Source organism: Aquarana catesbeiana, linkage group LG09, assembly GCF_042186555.1.
Source record: "Aquarana catesbeiana isolate 2022-GZ linkage group LG09, ASM4218655v1, whole genome shotgun sequence".
In the NCBI taxonomy this organism is placed as follows: domain Eukaryota; kingdom Metazoa; phylum Chordata; class Amphibia; order Anura; family Ranidae; genus Aquarana; species Aquarana catesbeiana.
In genome coordinates, this window is record NC_133332.1 from 292453544 (window position 1) to 292477592 (window position 24049).

Here is a 24049-nt window from a genome sequence, read left to right on the forward strand (position 1 = left end):
CCACTGTACAGCAGAGGTCAGACCTGGGAGAGGGAGCAGCAGCACAATGAGCCACTCAGATGTGCTGCTTGCAGATATGCTGACAAGTAGCAAGCCCAGCAGGAGAACAACAGATTGAGCAGGGGGGGGGACTTCATAGCTTGATTCTGCTTCTTTGTTGTCCAATCAGTAGACCAGGGATGGAAAAGATGACACTACTGGGTTCATTGACTGTAAGAAGTAATATCATCCCCTAAACTAGTTTGTGTGTGTGGTGGGTCTCCTATAAATCCCGTGACAGGGTAGACAGAACTAAAAATCGTATGGCAGGTAAAATAGCTCCCATATATATTTCATCCGCCTATATAGGCGATTGTCTGGAGTTCAGATTTAACAATTAAAACTGATTAACATACATACCTGTCTGCCCTAGAAATAAACGAGAAACCAAGGAGCTTGGATAAATATTGCAGCAGAACTTGTGTCCTATTACATGTGCCAGAAAGGGCTGGCAGATATTGCACAAGGTATAGCAGATAAAGCTAGAACTTGTTTGGACTGTATTGGATGTTTTGATATCAGTGTGAGTATTGTTTAAAGGTAAACTGATGTTCTTAAGGTGTGGTAAGGTAAACAGGTCCGCCATTATGTTCCAGCATCTATAGAGCCCAATTAATAGTTTCCTGAATTTTAATTGAAGCTCATACCTTTGTTTTTAATTTTCCCAGAGGTGCTATGACGCTGTTCCGTGTGAAGCTGCAAGTTAAGCGTCACCTTAGAGAGAAGAATACAATCCCCGTCATATTCAAGCAATGCGTCAACCGCCATCCAGACAAAACAGCGTTGATCTTTGAAGGGACGGGTGCTTCATGGACTTTTAAAGAACTAGATGAATTCTCCAATGCAGTTGCCAACTTTTTGTACGCAGAAGGCTTCCGCAGTGGGGACGTTGTCGCTTTGTTCATGGAGAACTGCAATGAGTATGTGGGCCTATGGCTCGGTATGGCAAAAATCGGAGTGGAAGCAGCTCTGATTAACTTCAACCTGCGACTTGATGCCTTAGAGCATTGCTTCAGTGTGTCCAACTCCAAGGCTGTTGTGTTCGGTCGGGAAATGTCCCAAGGTGAGGGCAAAATAACTGGATACCAGTAACTGGGCTGTAATGGGAATGTAAAGGGGCCTGCAGTGGGAGTGGTTGATGATTCTCTGATACAATTAGGCTGGCTACTCTGTAACATCCATTGCGACAATTCTTTATTGCCTACATAGCAGGATGCAGTAATAACATGCTAGCGTGTTTTGGCTAAGTGCTATGAATTAGGCTTTGGTCGAAATGCGTTAGCATGTTATTACCGTATACCGCTATGTAGCCAATAAAGAATTGTCGCAATGGATGTTACCTAGTAGCTGGCTTCATTGTATCAGAGGATTGTTGCTACATTTCTGTTTCAACCACTTTTATTTTCAATGTAGAAGAAGCAATACAAAACAATTTACTTGTAAAATGCCAAGCTGTTGGGTTACGTATAAGAAACTAACAATAACGTCAAGATCAACTGGACAATGATACAGGTTCACATCATAGCAGCTAGGTAAACATGAGAAACTCCTTGGTTGTATTAGGGAACCAGTCTGATTTGAGGAGAGATGATGATCTAGCTAGAGATCTCTAGACCTCTTTTCCAGTATTATTGCTACATTACAAAGGCATTTGAGCCAGAGCACTGGTTTCCCATCTCCTAGGTAATCTTTGTTGAACACTGGTTCATAATTCTTCAATACTACAAGCAAAAATGGAGTTCCCAGAGTACCAACTGATGGAGTGTGGTGGACAGGTAACATACAACAATGCTTGGGTGCTTGTTTTGCAGAGGCAGGCAGCTAGCATTCTTAGATAAAGCCTCCATCAGTGCAGGTTTCATTTGGGACTGGTTCACATCAAGACACGTGCGGGAAAGGCACGTTCTGTGTGTGTTTTCTGCACTGCAGTTGAACCCCCCCCCCCAAGCTGGTGCCAGTGGGTTTGATTTCCTAAAGGCAAATTAGACTGGGCACTTTGCAAATGCAGTTGCTCCAGGGGGAAGCTCCACAAACTTCCATCATCCAATCATGTGCTTGAGCTGTTTCTGCCGTCCAGTGTGTTTTGCAGCCAGTTCAAATGGGCTGCAAAACTGGACTGCATGGGAATCCCACAAAAAAATGCACATTCCAGTGTAAACTAGTCCTGAAGAAACATCTTAATTGCACTCAGGGCTCAGAGATATGCAAGTCATTATTGCTCTATTGTCTGATTAAAGATAGCCTTTGGATTCTGCAGAATCAAGTGCTTGACTTCACACTGACCCTAGCCAATGTTGTTAATATAGTAAGCCTACCCTAAGTCTAGTAGAGGCTGGCGGGAATTGTCCTGTCGACAGTGGCGGTGTATGTATCTCTGCCACCTAAAATGGATTCATCTATTTTTGGAGGAGATGATGGAATGTGGAAGAATGCGCTGTTCTCCATTTGTGTGATCATGTTATGTATAAATTGCTAGTCCATCGGAAAAGGTTCAACTGCTAATTTTTTTGCTTTTCTTTTTCTTTTTCCATTTTCTTTTTACGTTCCCAGCCATGACGGATGTGTACTCCTTGATGGGTAAACCCACACGTCTCTACTGCGTGGGTGACTGTGACCCATCAACGATTCCCCCCGGAACAGAATTCCTGTCTCCATTACTGCAGAGTGCTTCCCGCCTTCCTCCCAAAGATCCTGGCAGGGGATTTACAGGTACGGATCAACCAAGAATACAGGGGAATACACACACGTTTTTTATATATTTCTTTCCTTTTAACCTTTTTGCTTGCCAAGCCCTGAGCTTCACCTCTAGTAGCTGGACCATCTTTGCAGTTTTTTTTACTTTTTTTTCTTTAATTTTTCACTTGCAGCTTTCAGAGTTTGTAAAAGACCCCCAAATCATTTATTTTTAATGAAAGGAAGAGCCAGCTGTCAATCGGGCAGCAGGATGGATCCTGACAATATTGTTAGGATTCTTCCTTAGCCTGGTACATCTCTGCTCCAGCAGCTGGTAGCGGGCAATAGCCCACTATTAGCTGTCTCCGGGTAACAGAAGAACAAAAGTAAGTGTACTCCTGTGGCCCAAAAAAGCTTTGCCCATTCTTCTCTTTTAATGCACAAGAACTCGTGCATTGCAGTGCAGTATGTTATGGCATGAATGGGACAAGGCTCACAAATATGCAAAAATGCTTAAATATATATATATGTATGTATGTATGTATAATATATTTAGTCTTGCCCCCGTCTGGTGGGCTTCTGGTCCAGAGTCTAGCTGGCCCACCTACCTTTTCATTGCTGCGTAGCGTGCTATTGCCAGGGCTTGGAGGAAGCCTTCGGTTGGGTTTGCAGAGGTGAAGAGCATCTTGACTACCCTCATGCTTCATGAGAAAATGGCCAGTTTATTTCATGACTCTAACACTAAGTTTCTAAAAATGTGGAACTCATGGTGGTCTTATGCTCTCCCCACTCTGCCCCCAGCCAGCTTGGGTAATCCGGACTGTTCTGGAATACAACACCATCTAAACTACAGGTTTCGTCCTCTTTTCCTGCTTAGGTCTGCACCTCTTTCCTCCTTTTCTTCTTCCTTGTCTTGACTGATTCCCATCTTCTCCCCTTGCTTAGCTCTGCACGTCTCTTCTTTCTTTCTTCATTCTGGCTGTCTCCTGCCTTTTCTCATCCCACTTTTAGTGTCTAAGGCTGGCTATACACAGTAGGATTTTCTTTCAAACATTCGTACAAAAACTCTGAAAAATCATTCATCAGAATATTCTTTCTTGCCAACATTTAGTCCACTATTTTTATTAGAAAGCCCTTTGTCCAGACCTGCTATTTGAATGGCGTTCCAGGTGTATTTTTTTTTTTTTTTTTTTGTACTAGACAGGTTTCATTACAATATTTATGAATTTACCTGAATGTAAACCACATTCATAAAATTTTTGTTTTGCTCCAGAAAAAAATTCCATATTGTTCTTCAAATTTTCTCACAACTGTAGTTAAAAATGATCTTCAATTTGACCCCACTAGCCATTAGAAAATTGAATCAATGTTCCAAAAACATATTTTTTTTAAAACAAAATTCTAGTGTATATGGGCAGTGTTAGGGCCTCTGTTTTCAGCATGTGACTGCAATCTTCAAATCTCATTGGATGAAATTATCTGTCATTTTGTTTAAATAGCAGGCCATTATCCTGGTCTGTTCACTTGGTGAATTGAGTCCCATGGAAGTGATGACTTGGTGATCATGAAATCAAGAAGTACTCTGGTTCCCAATAGTCAATGGGGACCCCAGCTAAGGGGCGGGGAGGCATGTTTATTTATTACAGCTTATGGGGTAGGGGAAGTTGAGGGCACCATATGATGACTGCTGTTTGGGCACTAGCCCACTTTATTGGTTACCCCTAGCAAGCTTCCCTAATAGGAGTCCTGAGCCAGGCATGGACTGCATAGTGTAAAAGTGCATTGCAACGGTGTGCCTGCAGATTTTTTTTTTTTTTCAATTAATATTCTTTTTTTCAGTGATCAGCGGCAGAGTGCTGCTGCTACTTCATTGTTCAGTAACAGGCATATCTGAGTTCTATACCAGGGAGTAATCTTTTACTATTAGGAAATTAACAATCACAGCATACACTTCAAAGTACCATATTTATCGGCGTATAACATGCACCCCAAGTTTAGGAGGGAAGTTTAAGGGAAAAACTTACATTTAAATGCCCATCAATACAGCCTTATCAGTGTCCATCTGCAGCCTTGCCCAGTGTCATTGCAGCCTTATTGTTCAAAATTAGTGCTGCCGAGATACACAGAGCCAGATGTCCTGTGTACTTGGCTTCTCTCTGCTCCTCTCGCAGTCCCTCCCAGTCCCGCCCCCTGGCCCGGCTCCTATGATGGACATAACACAGGTCCAATGGCGGGACTGGGCGTGACTGCGAGTGGAGCCGAGCCTAGCCGAGTACACAGTACACTCAGCTATGTGTATATCAGCGGCGCTCACTCCTACAGACAGCGGGGATCGACGTATAACACGCACCCACGATTTTCCCCTGATTGTAAGGGGAGAAAAGTGCATTTTATACGCCGATAAATACGGTAGTTTTCCCTTCTGTGTGCTGCAGTCCCCCCTAATAGTAACCTGAGCCCCATCTAGATCCAGCCATGTGCACGAGAGCATGGGCTCTCCCAGGTCTCTTCCTCCTCCTTGGCTGACACAGCAGCAGGAGCCATTGGCTCCTGCTACTGTCAATTACAGCCAAGTGAGCCAATGAGGAGAGGGTAGGGCCGAGCCACACTCTGTGTGTGAATGGACACAGAGCAGCGGCTCGGGAGTGAGCCTACTTGGATGCCCCCATAGCAAGCTGCTTCTGGACAGGAGGGAGGTGCCAGGAGCACCAGCAGGGACCTGAGAAGAGGAGGATTGGGGCTGCTAAGGGCAAAACCACTGCACAGAGCAGGTAAGTATAACACATTTTGTTATTTGAAAACAAAAAAAAAATGTTTTTTAATTTCACTTAAATTTTATAACATCAGCATTGTAATAGCAATGCAAGCAAACGTTATATTTGACAATCCAATACAAGCAAACTATCCTTTCATGCTGTGAGTTCTGCCTATCTGCTGGCCATCTCTTTACACAACTTCCTAAGTTCCCTGTATGCTTTGCAGCTCCTCCTGTGCTGTTTACTTTCCATTTCTAAGGACTACATATCCCATGGTACCTTGCTACCTGCAAGCAGTGATTCCTGTATGGACTCCTCGTTCTGAAAAGCTCCTCCTCTCAGTACCTTTGTAGTTCAGAAGGCAGGCTCTGTACCTCTGCTAAGCTATTTGTACTTCATAACACATGTACGTGTTTGTTTTATTTGTTTAAAAATTCAATAAATATTTTGTGACACTGAAGGCAGGCTTTGTGAATTATGTGACACAGGAACAGAATAAAGGTACCATTTCTATGCTGGTTCTGAAAATCTCAATGCATTATTTATATTTATTGATGCCGCCCTTGTAGTGCGTAACAGTGAAGGTCACCCGTAACCAATGTTATTCCTAACAGCCCAGCACAGAAAGCTTCTGACAGAAAGCAAAGTTTGATCAAAAATATTGGTCATCCTTCTGTGTTTTATGTGAACTTGTGCCACTATCGTGTGTTTTTTGGGGGGGTTTTTTTACAATTAATGATCACAGATAATTGTAATTTAAATCATTTTGTGTCCTTTCTAGATAAATTATTTTATATCTACACTTCTGGGACAACCGGACTTCCGAAAGCTGCGATAGTGGTGCACAGCAGGTGAGGACATTTTCTGTTTATCGCAGCACTCAGACATAAAGGCCAAAAATTCCAAGCACTGACGTGGTGCCCTCTGTTTGCAGATATTTCCGCATGGCTGCCTTGGTGCATTATGGGTTCGGCATGCGATCTGATGACATAATTTATGACTGCCTACCTCTGTACCACTCTGCAGGTAACTTTCCCATGTAACTGCTAAATAGGCTGTTAGTGCCTACTCGTAAAGATGTCTGTAAGTGAGGATACAGAGCAGAACACCCGTTCATTTGGACATCAGTCTTGTCTCTGCTTAGGAATTCTTTTTGACATTTCTTTGCTCCCAACTTGTAGACCAATGTATAATACAAAAGAGAAGGATTGGTCTGTTGCTCATAGCAACCATTTCTTTTCCAGCTGTAATTTTAGGCGTATGTAGGGCCAAAAAAAAAATCTCTTGCTATGGGTAACACAGCATTGTCCTTTTTGCTTTTGTTAACCCTTTTATGACCAGGAGTCATTGAAACCTTGTGCCAATAAATTTACCAGGTTCAGTATGTCTGTTAACTTGATAATAAATTGTCTTTCATATACTGCTTTGCCATAGTTAACAAGTGTAGATATTCCCTGTGACAAGAGATCCAGTATAGGTCCACTTTAAAGCTGAATTCAGTCTAACTTTTATTAAGGCCTTTTAGTCTTGCAATCTTCTGGCTGATTCGATGATGCGACTTGCACTATTGGACTTAGTCGTGCTCGCGTAGTGGCATGTGCGTACCACTCAGTCCATGGGTGCTGTGAGCCCAAGCTGCTTGATGATGTCCCCCCCACCCCAGGGAGCGGGTCAATGTTAACCTGGGCTCACAGGAAGTAAATCCTATAATGCTGAACTTCTAATGTCAATTTGTTGGATGGCATTTTTGATATTGTTGCTGTAACTAAAAATCAATTCTTATTCCTCAGGGAACATTGTTGGAATGGGTCAGTGCATTGTCCTTGGACTGACAGTTGTCATCAAGAAGAAATTCTCAGCATCACGGTTTTGGGATGATTGTGCTAAATACAACTGCACAGTAGGGAACCTTTTTATACTCTCTTGCAGAAGCTAATAGATGTTTTTCATTGCTGTCATTTTTTGTCACATACTGACATGTCCTATTATCTGTTTAGATTGTCCAGTATATTGGCGAGATTTGTCGGTACCTCCTGAACCAGCCAGTACGAGACGCAGAGGCACAGCACTGTGTGCGCATGGCATTGGGCAATGGGCTCCGCCCCGCCATCTGGGAAGAGTTTATGACACGGTTCAAAGTCCCCCAGATTGCAGAATTTTATGGAGCCACAGAGTGTAACTGCAGCCTGGGCAACTTTGACAACAATGTGAGTGTGTTATCGGTGTTGAGATGTCTTTGTTAAGGCAAAGGGATTTTAATGCACCAGAGGATAATAATTGTCTACATGTAGCACATATCTTTCTTTCTTAATTGGAGGGCACAGCTCTGCTTTTAGACCATCACCTGCTGTAAATATATATGTGTGTGTGTATATATATATATATATATATTTTTTTTTTATATATATCAAGCTTCTTCCAAAGTGGGGGGAGTTTTGACTGCCAGCAGCTGATGCTCGTTTTTGTATATAGATGTAGATATATATCTATAAACAAAACAAGCATCAACTGCTGGTAGTTAAAACGCCCCCACTGTGGAGTAAGCTTGGTTATTAGCCTCGAGCAACCTTTCTCACTTGGGGTTCTATGGGACCTATTTCTGGTGTTGCAAAAGTAACTTTGGGGGGTATTCAGGAGATCCCACTACTACACTACACTCTCTCAGAAAGTGTGAGTCGTAGTAAGAACTGGCAGCTTACATTGTTGGTTCTTCATAAGGATAAGGTCACCCCACATCTGAGACTCTTTTCTGATTAAGATGGTATCAGTTTTCTACTTGAATGAGGACATTGTGTTTCCTTCGCTTTGTGACAAACCAGTTTTTGGATATAGTTGGGGTGTTCAGGGTGTATTTGAATGCCATGTCCAGGTTTTCTAGGTTGGATTCCCTATTTATAGTTGTAGAAGACCCATGTAAGGGCTTTAAAGCATCTACTGCTAGATGCACCCCCCGGCTATCTCTTGTTTTTTTTTTTTTGTTCTACTTTGTGCCCTACTTTGTACCTGTAGGTGGCAATATACCAAGTAGGCAATTATCTAAAGCAGAGCTGTGTCCTCACTTGAATGCAGAGTAAAGGGTTTTACAGTGAGTAAAACACAATCCTATTTTTGCCCATTTTACTTTTTCTCCACATAAGTTACAACCTTCCCCACTTTTTTTTTTAAATCTTTCAGTAGTTTGAGCTTCAGACCTCTTCTGCTTGTAGTTACCGTGGGGGATCTGCACAGAAATTACTTGCGCAGATTCACAGTGAATAAACACCATGGGGTTTATTTACTAAAGGCAAATCCACTGTGCACTGCACTTAGAAGTGCAGTCGCTGTAGATCTAAGGGGGACATGCAAGGAAAATAAACAGTCTTTTTGCTTATACATGATTGGATGATATAAATTGTTAGAGCTTCACCTCATTTCAGATCTTCCCCTCAGATCTACAGCGACTGCACTTGTAGTGCACAGTGGATTGGCCTTTAGTAAATTAACCCCACTGTGACTTTTGCTTTTGCCTTATCTTGTTCCACTCACAGTAGCCACAAGGAAAAAGTAATGATTGCAGGAAATTGTATTACTTTTTTAACCACTTCCCGCCCGGCCTATAACAGAATGATGGCCAGGAAGTGGTTCTGTTATCCTGACTGGGCGTCATATGACACATCTGGCGTCTGACACGCCGCATCTCCGATCGTGATAAGAAGCCTCTGACAGAGGCTTCTTACATGTGATTAGTTGTGACCAATCACAACTGATCATCGCGAGAACCAGGAAGTGCCGGTAAATGGCATTCCTCGGTTCACGCTGACAGGAAGAGCCGATCGGCGGCTCTCCCCGTCAGAGGGGGGGGGGTTTGTGCTGATGATCAGCACATTGATTATCAGCACAGCCCCATCAGATGTGCCAATCAGTGCCCCAATAATAATGATAAAAATTTAGTTTGGGTACAGTGTTGTATGACTGTGCAATTGTCATTCAAAGTGCGACAGCACTGAAAGCTGAAAATTGTCCTGAGCAGGAAGGGGTGAAAGTGCCCAGTATTGAAGTGGCAGTCGTGATTGGGCTTTTACGTAGCATTTAAATAGTCCTAAATGGGTATAGGTAACTCGCTGAGTTATGCTGCTTGTTTAACACCTAGGACAATTTTTTTTTTTTAGCCATGTGACTTATCTTTAGCGTTCATTGGATCTCCTTTAAAATTATGGAAGTGGCAATCATTATGTATTCATTAATCAAGGCTAAGGAATACTGTACGTTTTACATGACTCACCTTTTCAAGCCAGTTGCTCAGATAGTTACATAGTTTGAAAAAAAGACCTCCGGTCCATCTAGTTCGACCAATAGAAAAAATAGAAAACCTTCACATACAGAACCCTCTCTCCACGATTAATCCAAAGGAAGGTAAAAACCCCTGTAAAGATGGCATTGCTAATACTTGTAATAACATAAATAAAGTTCTTCTCTCTGTTCCTCAACATTTTTTTTTCTCATCTATATATCAAAATTATACATATCTAAGCTCCTTTTTTTATGGAATGAAAAAGGGTACATTCATTTTAACACAAAACTGATATGTGACGGTACATCCTCTGTTTAGATGGGATCCTGTGGATTTAACAGCCGTATCCTTCCTTTTGTTTATCCGATTCGGTTGATGAAGGTAAACGAAGAGACAATGGAGCTTATTCGCACCCCTCAAGGTCTCTGTATTCCTTGCCAGCCAGGTGAGTCCAGCGTGAAAGGTGGTGTGTTTTTTTTTTTTTTTTTAAGAAATCAGCATTAAATCGGACCTTCAGGCTAAAAATGCAGTCCAAGCACGTTTATGTGCCAAAATGTCTGTAATTCTGTTCACCTGTTAACACACCCACCACCACACTACATAGCCAGCTACATGTTTTTTGTTACTTAAATTTTAATTACAACCGTTTATTATTGTGTGGTATTTTTGACCTGTGCTTGCGATATAACATTATTACTGACATCCTGTTGCTGTTCCATCATAATATTGACTGTATCACCGCAAGAGCAGTTTATGCCATCACATCTAACTACTACGGTGGTAGGTGTGGAAGGATAGGATAGAATACATTTTTATATATTTATATATTTATATATATATATATATATATATATATATATATATATATATATATATATATATTTATATATATATATATATATTATGGTGACAGGTGTCTTTTATGAAGACATCAGAGGTCTCTTAGGATCCTAATGCCTCCTCCGGGTTCTTTAGATACACATTGGGGATGTGGAGTCCCCTTCTGTATGTGAGCCAACTCAGTGCTCTGGTACACCACAGCCTTCTATCTGGAAGTAATCATGATGGGTTCAGGTTCAGTGTGTATAGAGGACAACAGTGTGAGGGGATCAGAGTGTGACATCAGTGCGGGGAGATGGCTTGGTAGGGTTTGGGGATTTAACTGTAGTGTTTAGGGAGGTGTCATCAGTGTAGGGGAATCACAAATCAGTGTATGGTAAGGTGACACCAGTGTGGGAGAGCAGTGTTTGGGAATGTGACATCAACGCTTGGGATCAGAGAGTAATGTTTGAGGATGAAACTTCATTGTAGGGGATCAGAGAGCAGTGTTTGAAGTTGTGACATCCGTGTAGGGCAGTGATGGTGAACCTTGGCACCCCACATGTTTTGGAACTACATTTCCCATGATTTAGTTAGTTGGTGAGGTTGAAAAAAAGACACAAGTCCAACCCATGTGTGTGCTTTTATGTTAATATTACATTGTATACACTATCTCACAAAAGTGAGTACACCCCTCACATTTTTGTAAATATTTTATTATATATTTTCATGTGACAACACTGAAGAAATTACTTGGCTACAATGTAAAGTAGTGAGTTTACAGCTTGTATAATAGTGCAAATTTGCTGTCCCCTCAATATAACTCAACACACAGCCATTAGAGTCTAAACCGTTGGCAACAAAAGTCAGTACATCCCTAAGTGAAAATGTCCAAATTGGGTCCAATTAGCCATTTTCCCTCCCCGGTGTCATGTGACTCCTCAGCCTTGTATTGTTTTTAAAGCCTTTTCTTTTCTTTGTATATGCATTTTTACATTGGAGTTAAACCACCCAGTGACATCAGTGTAGGGAATCAAAGAGCAGTGTTTGCGGATACACCAGTGTAGGGGATCAGGGAGTAGTGTTTGAGGTTGTGACATCGGTGTAGGGTAGTGATGGCGAATCTTGGCACCCCAGATGTTTGTTTTGGAACTACACTTTCCATGATGCTCATGCACTCTGCAGTGTAGTTGAGCATTATGCAAAATGTAGTTTCAAAACATCTGGGATGCCCAGGGTCGCCATCACTGATGTATCAAAGAGCAGCGTTTGAGGTTGTCACATCAGTGTAGGGGAACAGAGCTGTGTTTGAGGTTATGACATTAGTGTAGGGGATCGGAAAACAGTGTTTGAGATTGTGACATCAGTGTAGGGCAGGGGTCTCCAAACCTTTTAGCCCGAGGGCCACATTGTAGATTTTATAAATATTTGCGGCCTGAAAAAAAATAGTTATTTTTTATAAATTAATAAAACTGTAAATAATCTCATCAGAGCCTTTCCACACGTCTGTGTCCCTGTCTGTCTTTCTGCACGTCTTTGTCCCCGTCAGAGCCTTTCCACACATGTGTCCCCCACCATGATTACACCCCCCCAGCCTGATCACCACCCCAGATACCCCCAGTCTGATCACACCCCCCATATCTCTCCCCTCTGATCGCACACCCTCTCATACCTTTCCCCTAACACACCCCTCCACTATCACATACACCTCTGGGTTTTCCAGTCCTGCAGACAGTTCCCCCCAGTCCTGCGGCTCCTCCACCTGATGTCAGTGAAGGAATCTGCAGCACACCAGGGTGGGTTAGCTGTCACTGGAGCAGGCACAATACCTCCATACAAATCAGGTGGTGGCAGCTGCACAGAGCGGAAGCCTCCTACACTCCAACCTCCTCCTCTGCCGCCACTCCCCCAGCCTGACTCCAGCCGCACAGCCAGCCCAAATCCGTGCTGCCCGACAGGCCCTGCCTTCTCCCGGCACGCACGGGAATCCACCCACTGCTCCGCCTTCCTTTGCCCCATTGGATCCGCTCTGACAGCGGCACACGTACACCGCCCCACCTGCCTTCTGCTCTGTCCTGCTGCCTAAAGCGCACAGGGGGATTGAAGCAGGCAGTCTCTGACCTGCGGGCCGGATAAAACACTCAAGTGGGCCACATGTGGCCTCTGGGCCGGAGTTCGGAGACCACTGGTGTAGGGGGTTAGAGAGCTGTGTTTGAGGTTGTGACATCAGGGGATCAGAGAGCTGTGTTTTGAGGTTGTGACATCAGTGTAGGGGATTAAAGAATAGTGTTTGGGGATGTGACAGTGTAGGGCAGTGATGGTGAACCTTGGCACCCCAGATGTTTTGGAACTACGTTTCCCTTGATGCTCATGCACTCTGCAGTGTAGTGTAGCATCATGGGAAATGTAGTTCTAAAATATCTGGAGTGCCAAGGTTCACCATCACTGGTGTAGAGGATCATAGAGCAGTGTTTGGGGATGTGACACTAGTGTAGGGAGATCAGAGAGCAGTGTTTTGAGTATGTGATGTCTGTGTAGGGAATAAAGAACGGTGTTTGGTGACATAGTGGGAAAATGTGACATCAGTATTTGGAATTGGGACATCGGTGTGGTGCGGGTTCAGCAGTGTGTAAGATAGTAAAGATGCCAGGGGCATGTAGGTTGGGAACGTGGGCAGATTTGTGTATGTTTGGACCCAGTTAATAGAGTGTAAACTGGAAAGAGTGGCTACGTGAGAAACCACAGGCAGTAAGTGCTAAAGCAGAAACACATACAGAGAATAGTCGTTGACTCCAAAGTTTAGCATTTCATATTTGGAGTTTTAAAATTGCCTTTCAAACACTGGCCTCATCATGTTTATAGATACTGTACCTTTTTAAAGTGGATCTAAGCCTCACATACCCAGTGAAGTGAACAGCCTCAGATGATACACAGGGATGAAACACATCTCCCTACATAAGTTTTGCATGTGAATCTGCTGTCTTCATCGTTCTATACAGTTTAGAAAAGTGCAAATCGTGTTAGGAGATTTTCTCTTCCTGGTTAGCACTGCCGTGAAGCCTGGGCACCCCACCCCCTCTCCTCATAGGTAGAGACTTTAAGCTCTGTTGAATCGTTCAGGGCTCTGCTAATCTATTTTATAGCGTCCTCCCTAGCACAAAACTCAGGTTGCTTTTATCATATGTGATGGAGACCTTGTCATGAGTTATCAGGTTGATAACAGAGGAATGGAGCAGGAGACGGCTAGGGGACATAGTTTTTTGAAGAGAGATAACAAAACACTGCAGATATATGTGCCCAGCTCAAATTTCATGAATCGGGTCTACATCCACTTTAACCACTTAGGGGGAACGTCCACCGTCGTTTTACGTCGCTACTTTGAAGAGGAATACCGTTTATGGTAGTAGCTAGCTACCATAACCCCGGTATCCTCTTCTTCAGCGGTGGTCCGCTTCAGAATAAAAGTGGTCTCTGTGGCTGATTTGTCGCAAGATCGCTTTTATTGGCGGCAGGAGAGGGCCCGCCGCTCTCCGGTGCCCTCCGCCGCTTGCCGGAGTCGTCAGTAGCGGCGGAGGCGATTGGATCCTCTCCCTAGACTGACATGGAGACGAGTGAGGGAAGATGGCCCCCACCCATCTCCATATCATTGCAGGGCAGAAGTGACATCAAAATGTCACTTCCGTCCAGTGCTCTTAAAGGGACGCTTTTTTTTTTTTTTTTTTTTTTTAACCACTTAAGCCCCGGGCCATTTGGCTGGCCAAAGACCAGAGCACTTTTTGCGATTCGGCACTGCGTCGCTTTAACTGACAATTGCGCGGTCGTGCAACGTGGCTCCCAAACAAAATTGAGGTCCTTTTTTCCCCACAAAATAGAGCTTTCTTTTTGTGGTATTTGATCACTTCTGCGGTTTTTATTTTTTGCGCTATAAACAAAAAAATAGCGACAATTTTGAAAAAAACGCATTTTTTTAAAACTTTTTGCTATAATAAATATCCCCAAAAAATATATAAAAAAACATTTTTTTTATATATTTTTTTATATACAGTATCTCACAAAAGTGAGTACACCATTCACATTTTTGTAAATATTTTATTATATCTTTTCATGTGACAACACTGAAGAAATGACACTTTGCTACAATGTAAAGTAGTGAGTGTACAGCTTGTATAACGGTGTACACCCAGCCATTAATGTCTTAAGGTCTTAACCGCTGGCAACAAAAGTGAGTACACCCCTAAGTGAAAATGTCCAAATTGGGCCCAATTACCCATTTTCCCTACCCGGTGTCATGTGACTCGTTCGTGTTACAAGGTCTCAGGTGTCAGTGGGAAGCAGGTGTGTTAAATTTGGTGTTATCGCTCTCACTCTTTCATACTGGTCACTGGAAGTTCAACATGGCACCTCATGGTAAAGAACTCTGAGGATCCGAAAAAAAAAAAATATTGCTCTACATAAAGCCAGCCTAGGCTAGAAGAAGATTGCCAAGACCCTGAAACTGAGCTGCAGCACGGTGACCAAGACCATACAGCGGTTTAGCAGGACAGGTTCCACTCAGAACAGGCCTCGCCATGGTCGACCAGAGAAGTTGAGTGCATGTGCCTCGAGTTCATATCCAGAGGTTGTCTTTAGGAAATAGACTATGAGTGCTGCCAGCATTGCTGCAGAGGTTAAAAGGGTGGGAGGTCAGCCCGTCAGTGCTCAGACCATTTGCCACAAACTGCATCAAATTGGTCTGCATGGCTGTCGTCCCAGAAGGAAGCCTCTTCTAAAGATGATGCACAAGGAGCCGCAAACCATTTTACTGGAACCGGATTAAACCGGATTACTGGAACCATGTCCTGTGGTCTGATGAGACCAAGAAACTTTATTTGGTTCAGATGATGTCAAGCGTGTGTGGTGGCAACCAGGTGAGGAGTACAAAGACAAGTGTGTCTTGCCTACAGTCAAGCATGGTGGTGGGAGTGTCATGGTCTGGGGCTGCATGAGTGCTGCCGACACTGGGGAGCTACAGTTCATTGAGGGAACCATGAATGCCAACATGTACTGTGACATACTGAAGCAGAGCATGATCCCCTCCCTTCAGAGACTGGGCCTGCAGGGCAGTATTCCAGCATAACAACCCCAAAAACACCTCCAAGACCACCACTGTCTTGCTAAACAAGCTGAGGGTAAAGGTGATGGACTGGCCAAGCATGCCTCCAGACCTAAACCCTATTGAGCATCTGTGGGACATCCTCAAACGGAAGGTGAAGGAGCGCAAGGATCTAACAACCACCAGCTCCGTGATGTCATCATGGAGGAGTGGAAGAGGACTCCAGTGGCAACCTGTGAGCCTCTGGTGAACTCCATGCCCAAGAGGGTTAAGGCAGTGCTGAAAAATAATGGCGGCCACACAAAATATTGACACTTTGGGTCCAATTTGGACATTTTCACTTGGGGTGTACTCACTTTTGTTGCCAGCGGCTTAGACATTAATGGCTGTGTGTTGGGTTATTTTAAGGGGACAGCAAATTTACACTGTTTATACAAGCTGTACACTCACTACTTTACATTGTAGCAAAGTGTCATTTCTTCAGTGTTGTCACATGAAGGGTATAATAAAATATTTACAAAAATGTGAGGGGTGTACTCACTTTTGTGAGGTACTGTGTATATATAATATTTTTTGTTTCAGTTTAGGCTGATACGTATTCTTCTACATATTTTTGGTAAAAAAATTTGCAATAAGCGTTTGGTTTGCGCAAAAGTTACAGCGTCTACAAAATAGGGGATCATTTTATGACATTTTTATTAATAATTTTATATTAATCTTTTTTTTTTTTTTTTTTTTTTTTTTTATCGTGACTGCGACATTATAGTGGACAGATCGGACACTTTTGGCGCTTTTTTTGGACCATTCACATTTATACAGCGATCAGTGCAATTAAAAATGCATTTATTACTGTGTAAATGTGACTGGCAGTGAAGGGGTTAAGTGTGTCCTAGGGAGTGATTCTAACGGGGGGGACGGCTATGTGTGACCCGACACTGATCACTGCTCCCGATTACAGGGAGCTGTGATCAGTGTCACTAGGCAGAACAGAGAAATGTTTGTTTACATCAGCATTTCCCCGTTCTTCCTCTGTGAGACGATCGCAGGTATCCCCGCAGACACCGTGTCCGTGGGACCCGCGATCACACTCGCGGAGCTTGCGGCGGTGCACATGCGCCTGCAAACCGCTTCTTAAAGGGCAACGTATAGGTACGTTAATATGCCTGTACGTGCCCTTCTGCCGACGTTTATCGGTGTGAACCGGTTGGCAAGCGGTTAAATGGCTTTACCTTTTTTTTTTTTTTTTTTTTTTTTTTTTTTTTTAATTGCATTTTAGTGTAAGTATGAGATCTAAGGTATTTTTGACCCCAGATCTCAGATTTAAGGAAGTCCTGTCATGCTTTTTTTCTATTACAAGGGATGTTTACATTCCTTGTAATAGGAATAAGCGACTCCATTTCTTTTTTTAAGAACAGTGTAAAAATCAAAAATAAAAGGTAAAATAAATAAAAAAAAAAAAAAAAAATGTAAACGCATCCCGCCGAGCTCGCGTTCTGAAGCGAACGCATACGCGAGCAGCGCCCGCATATAAAAACTGTGTTCAAACCACACATGTGAGGTATCGGCGCGATCGTTAGAGCAATAATTGTAGCCCTAGACCTCCTCTAACTCAAAACATGCAACCTGTAGAATTTTTTTTAAATGTCTCCTATGAAGATTTTTAAGGGTAAAAGTTTGTCGCCATTCCATGAGCGGGCGCAACTTTGAAGCGTGACATGTTGGGTATCAATTTACTCAGCGTAACATTATCTTTCACAATATAAACAAAAATTGGGCTAAGTTTAGTCTTGTCTTATTTTTTAATTCAAAAAAGTGAATTTTTTTTTTTCCAGCAAAAAAAACTGTTTTTAACTTGTAAACACTAAATCTCAGAGGCTCAGTCCTTAATTGGTTAAGTGGTGACAACTATGATAGGTTTGTTTTTCTGGATGTGAGACTTTGCTTACATAGTCATCTTTCTTGTTCATAGGAGAGCCTGGACAGCTGGTTGGAAGAATTATCCAGACAGACCCACTTCGAAGATTTGATGGTTACGTGAATGAGTCTGCAACCAACAAGAAAATAGCCCAAAATGTTTTCAAACATGGCGACATGGCATATCTTTCTGGTAAGTTTAATCATGGAAAACACAAAACCTCTGCCTTTGTTATCAGTTTCAGTAAGCCATCACAAGGAGCTCATGTAAAGTGTATATCTAGAGGCGGAAAAAGCATTCTGAATAACCCTGCAATACATGCACATTTCACCATATTTTGTTTCTTTAAAAATGCTGGGAGCACAGAAAAATGCCTGTTGATCTGCCAATAACTAATTAAGCTTTTTACTTCTCCTTTTAGCAGACAACACAGTGCCTCCTCTCCACTGATATCTCACGCAGTATTATAAGCTGTGCCTGAGCTCTTGCTTGCTGGACTTCAGAACACCTCTCCCTTCTAGAGGGCGTTCTCTAGTCCAAAACAGGAAAGCTCAGGCAGGGCCGATGACCCTGTTTGGGATTTCAGGTTAGCAAAGACAGTATTGCCAGCTTAAAAGTAAGTTTGCACACTGGACTTCCTGCAAATCACCCGGTATTTTTTTTTTTTTCTCCCTGCAACGTTTCTAAAGGTTTAAAACATTTTAGAATATGCATGGACTGCAGCGTTTACTGTAGAGAGTGATGACTTCGTTTTGTTAATTTTAAATAGATATGTAGGTCTTTTGCCACTGAATAATATCACTAAAGCCAATCCCTTTTTTTTTCTTTCATTTGAATAGAGTAAGGGAGGGTTAGAACTCCTTCTCTGCCATCTGTGTGCCATTGGGATTTATCTTCACTGCCTGTCCCATTGCCAAAACAGAAAGTGATAGGAAATCCCTCTAAAGTAAGTGGAATCCTGGGTTGTCTCTAGAACTATTGTCCTGATTGGACGTCTCTCACTTTATTCTTGTTCTGGTGTCAACCCAAAATTTGGGATTTTCTTTAAAGTTCACTTTCAATGAGAATGGTAAACAGGACAAATAAAGAGGGTGAATCTCCCTAGTAGGTTCACAGACCTCAATAAAACCTGACTGGAGTTTTAATCCCTCTCCACTCTATCCATAACTAAAAAAAAAAAAAAAAAAAAAGTTTTGCTTTTAGTGAGACTTTGAAATTCTTAAGGATAAGTTCACCTTTCATAACATGTTGGGGTGTATTCAGGATGTAACATGTAATAAAAGTACTGGCCCCCCGCTTCTCCCAATTCCCACTGTGACAGTAGACTGGGGAACTTCTCCCCATGTCTACTGCTACAATTCAGTCCTCTGGGCATGGCAAATTACAAGGTCCGTCAGCCATTGCGGCTGTCGACTTGCAGTTTTCAGTGAACTACCACAGCGCTTCCGGTCAGAATGTATCAGCTTATTCGTACGAGGAAGCAGATAACTCTGACAAAAAAAAGTGTATTTTTTATTTTTTGTCAAAAGGTGAACTTATACTTTAATGAAGCTCCAGATTCCTCTGAGCTATTACACCTAATTTTCAACCCAGGTTTATCTGTTCTGACACAGGTGATGTACTTGTGATGGATGATTATGGTTATATGTATTTCCGGGATCGAACTGGAGACACATTCAGGTGGAAAGGAGAGAATGTATCAACCACAGAGGTGGAAGGAATACTCAGTAGACTCCTTGGGCAAGCTGATGTGGTCGTCTATGGAGTAGAGGTGCTAGGTAAGACTGAGCCTACCTTCTTCAAGCATGACCTACCTATACCTGACCTATATTTTTACAAAACTAAATATGTACCTTGCCCTGTCCTGCCCTGAAAAATCTTCCTGACTCCTTTCCTACTCTAGGAACAGAAGGGAGAGCTGGGATGGCGGCTGTTGCTGACCCTGATCATAAATGTGACTTGCAAAAGTTTATCCAAGACCTTAAAAAGTCACTGCCTGGATACGCACATCCGGTCTTTCTCAGACTTTTGCCAGAGGTGAACAAAACAGGTAGGAACTGAGGACTTTGGTGGAACCTGCCTCATCAATGAAAACAGAACTGTTTAAATGTCTCTTGTTGTAATGATACATTCACAGTAGAAGTAATTGATTTGGATTATATGAAGAGCTTTAGGTTTACAACTCTGAAGAAAACATCACAAATTTAGAAGGTCCGTAGAGGGGACACTTTCCTAAAGTCTTTTCTAAAGCCGCAGTCTTTGAATAATGAGGGATCATTATTCTACATTCCTCATTTGATGGCAGGTTGTGTGTTCCTAGTTTTTTAGACTTGGCTGTCACTGACATCTAAATGCCTACTTTTATCACTTTTACAGCCAGTTATGGTTATTGCATGCAGTCTTGGGGGTTCTTTCATAAACATTTTTCAGCCTACAGCTGCAGCCTAAAGACAGCAATTTTCCTCTGCTTAAAGAGGAAGTAAACCCTCAGCAAAAAGAGACAAAAAATCCTGCAAGACAAAGGCATAATTAGCTAGTATGCATAGCATACTAGCTAATTATGTATTACTTACCTCAGATTGAAGCCCCTGCATCGGTCCACGTCTCCCCCTCTTACCGCCGACAGGTTGTCCCAGAGTGACTTTCGGGTATCGCGGCTCCAGCGCTGTGGTTAGCCAGAGCCGCGATGACGTCACTCCGCGCAGCAACGGCACAGTACAACTGAAGCAAGAGCATATAGCACCATTGCTTCAATTGTCTTAAGTGCGCATGTACCGCATGACGTCGGCACATGCAAATACAGGGATATCTCCTAAACCGTGCAGGTTTAGGAGATATCCTTGGTAGCTACAGGTAAGCCTTAATATAGGCTTACCTGTAACATCAAGTTGTAAACAAGGGTTTACAACCACTTTAATACTGTGAGGAACAGGATTATTATTAGGCTAGCGTCTAGAAGTTTGGACCATTTCCTCCTAGAAATGCTAGTTTCTTTGGTTTTACTTTTACAACAAGCCGCTGACTGGGTGAGAGGCCAGATAATGAAGAATGTTACCCCAACATTTCACATTCCTGATATGTTCCCGCTGTACCATGTACTTGTATGAAAACGTATCCTGTTCTCTTTGTATTGCATCCTTTGTGTGAAATCCCTGGTGTTCCTGCCAGTCCCTATTAAAAACCGACCACACGAGGCATGAGAGCACAGCTTGGTCAGTCTATCTGGCTGTGCTGGGAACTCTGCCTGCTCTCCTCCAAAGATCAGACTTGTGCTGACAGCCATCAACAAAAATTACCGAATTGTTCTGTCTAATAGTTCATGTTAAAACCAGGGGTTTAGTTTGCACACATTTGCAAATATATCCTTAAGTTGCAGATGCCACATCATGGCACCCCAGTGTAGTCTTAACTCTATAAACTTGGAGTGTCTCCAAACTTGGAGCACACATATGATAGATTTAGGGGATGCGCTGGATACCTTCACTGCCATTGTGCTATTGCTGGTTGTCCAGTACGTCCCTGTACCCTTTTAAAGGAGGGGTGGGCTCCCTCCATGCATACCTGCCCTTAATCTATCCATCTATTATAGATGTACTTTGACTTTGGAGACTCAAAATTTTTAGTGTTAGGACTGCAAATAATACTGGGGTGCCTTGTCGCAACCTTCTGGTTGCAGCTCCCCCCGCCCACCCTTTATACTTACTGAGCGCTATCTCGCTCCAGCTATGTGCATGAGAATAGTGTCTGTCCTGGGTCTCTCCCTCTTCATTGGCTTGCACACTAGCAGGAGCTATTGACTCAATCTGCTGCCAATCACAGCTAGTGAGCCAATGAGGAGGGAGAGGGGGGCAGGGCCGAGGTGTGCTCTGTGTATATGGACAATGTCCATACGCAGGAGCGAGCCTGCTCGAGTGCCCCCCATACCAAGAGACTTGCTATTGGGGGCACTCTGCATGGGGGAGGATCCAGGACAGCCGGCGGGGGGGGGACCCAAAAAGAAGAGGATCAAGGCTGCTCTGTGCAAAACCATTACACAGAGCATGCAAGTATAACATGTTTGTTATAAAAAAAATATCCCATCCCTCTTGGCTGCATATCCATTGTGGGTGTCAGCAGGGAGATCAGAGAGAGACCAGTGAATGTCTCTTTTGCTGGTTGCCCTGTAAAATAAACCAGAAGTAACAGCAAACTTTTCATTCTGGTTTCAATTCTGTCCTCCCCTGACCGCTGTGGTGAGAGAATGCGCTGTAAAAGCACGATCTGTGCTTGATCAGCTTCAGTAGAGTGCCAAAGTGAGTTCTCTCCAAAGAGAACTTGTCACTTGCGCTATTCTATTACATAGGGGGCTTATCAGACCTTTGTGAGAGCAATGAAGTTAAGTAAAAACAAAAGTAAAAAAAATTAAAGTTGAATAAAATCAATAAAAACATTACTTAAACCCCTACTTCCACATACATGCACATTTTAACACAACTGTTCACTTCAGATGCACCTACATGTGAACATGATTGCACCATACGTATTCGGTATTACTGCACCTGCCATACTGAGCAGTAATTCAAGGCAGTTCATTGTTAACTCTAAATTGATGACCTGTAAAGGCTTTCAAAGCATCTCTTATGGACAATTTTGGGTACTGTAGTCTTTCACCATTTCCCGGGCTCGCACAATTTCAAGGCTTGACAGACAGCCTTAAAGCGGAGTTCCACCCAAAAGTGGAACTTCCGCTCATCGGATTCCTCCCCCCCTCCGGTGTCACAGTTGGCACCTTTCAGGGGGGAGGGGGGTGCAGATACCTGTCTAAGACAGGTATCTGCACCCACTTCCGGGAATAGACTCCCAGGGAGTCACGCCCCCTCCCGCACTCCCCCGCTGTCTCCTGGGAAAGACACAGGTCCCAGGAGATAGCGGGGACCATTGAGAAAGCGCAACTCGCGCTGTGCGCAGTAGGAAATCGGAAGTGAAGCCGCAACGCTTCACTTCCTGATTCCCTCACTGAGAATGGCCGTGGCAGCACCCGAGGATCGAGGGACGGTTCGGTCTCGGGTGCCGACATCGCTGGACCCTGGGACAGGTGAGTGGCCTTATTTTAAAAGTCAGCAGCTGCAGTATTTGCAGCTGCTGACATCTAAAAAATTTTTTTTCGCGGGACTCCCGCTTTAACTTTTATATTTTACAAAAAACATTGGGTAATGTGTGCGTAAGGAGAAAAAAATAAATTTCAATGCGTTGGGGTTTTTTTAATTATTATTTTACTGAAAATATGGGTTTGATAAATAGTTGCGCTAATTTTGCGTGAAAAAATTTCAACTACCAAAAATTTTTTTTTTCTCCAGGGTCTTTGCTTTCGACAATATTTAGATGGGAAATTTATCAAAACTGGAGCAGCCAGAATCTGGAGCAGATGTGCAAAAGGCAACCAATCCGCTTCAAACTTTTCATTTTGAAAGCTTAATTGAACAAGCTGAAGATAGAAGCTGATTGGTTTTGTGCACAACTGCTCCAGATTCTGACTGCTCCAGTTTTGGTACAGTTTTGTTTTTTTTTTCATGTAATTTTCATGCCTAAAATGTGCATATCGGGTGTTTTTCGTTTCTGTAATAACAAATAAACCCAGTGGTGATCAAATATCTTAGCTCTATTTGTGTGCATTTCATACAGGTACAGTGTTGCATGACCAACTGGCACATTTGCCAGTTAAAGTAGAACAGTGCTCAATAGCAAAAAAAATGCCCTGGTCACAAAGGCGTGGGGGGGTGGGGGGGAGAATCTTCCACTTATTCTCTGTTGCTTTGATGAACATGGATAATTTCAACACCAACCTAACATTTTTTTTGTTCCTTTTTTTTTTTTTTTTTTAATATATCCAAACAGGGACTTATAAATTCCAAAAGACAGACATGAGGAAAGAAGGCTTTGACCCCCACGTGGTAAAAGATGCCTTGTACGTTTTGGATTCACAGCAAGGAAAGTACATCCCATTGGACCATGAGGTGTATCAGAGGATCCAGTCTGGAAAGTTGAAGCTGTAGTTGAATCTCCCCTGCGGTTCTGGTTATGGGACATGAGTTGTAAGGTCATCCTCAGATGGCTGACTAACCTGACTTCATCAACGGAGCTTCTACTCATGTACCAAAGTATTACAGCTCAAATGCAAACTGGGATATCTAACGTGGCATTTCAGGGAAACTGGGTGTACACCCTTCTGTTAAAAAGGGACATTGGCTTTTTTTTGTTTTTTGTTTTTTCTAATTTATTTTTTAGTCCATCAGAGGAGAAAGAAATTTTAGTAATTCGCACAAAACTTGTTTTATCATGTCATCTCTTGAACACTCCATCGTCTGTCTTGGATGAGACCGGTTCTGCATTTGTTCATATGAGCAATCACAAATAGAAAACCACATGCATGGTTGCCATTCAGTTAGAGCTTACATGTGACCTAAGCACAGGACTGGGCATGCCATGCTGACTCCATCTTCAAACAA

At 42.9% G+C, this 24049-nt stretch overlaps 1 protein-coding gene across 1 annotated transcript in view; it reads left to right on the top strand.

Moving 5' to 3' along the window:
- SLC27A4 (solute carrier family 27 member 4) overlaps nucleotides 1-24046 on the top strand; it is an 83773-nt gene extending 59727 nt beyond the window's left edge. The window contains exons 3-13 of the mRNA XM_073600442.1: nucleotides 708-1102; nucleotides 2590-2748; nucleotides 6250-6319; nucleotides 6403-6494; nucleotides 7259-7368; nucleotides 7466-7675; nucleotides 10057-10183; nucleotides 17619-17756; nucleotides 19178-19342; nucleotides 19468-19614; nucleotides 23439-24046. Coding sequence (XP_073456543.1) covers nucleotides 708-1102; nucleotides 2590-2748; nucleotides 6250-6319; nucleotides 6403-6494; nucleotides 7259-7368; nucleotides 7466-7675; nucleotides 10057-10183; nucleotides 17619-17756; nucleotides 19178-19342; nucleotides 19468-19614; nucleotides 23439-23596 — 1771 coding nt within the window. The 3' untranslated portion in view covers nucleotides 23597-24046. The remainder of the gene's footprint in view (nucleotides 1-707; nucleotides 1103-2589; nucleotides 2749-6249; nucleotides 6320-6402; nucleotides 6495-7258; nucleotides 7369-7465; nucleotides 7676-10056; nucleotides 10184-17618; nucleotides 17757-19177; nucleotides 19343-19467; nucleotides 19615-23438) is intronic.
- Nucleotides 24047-24049: the final 3 nt, after the last annotated feature.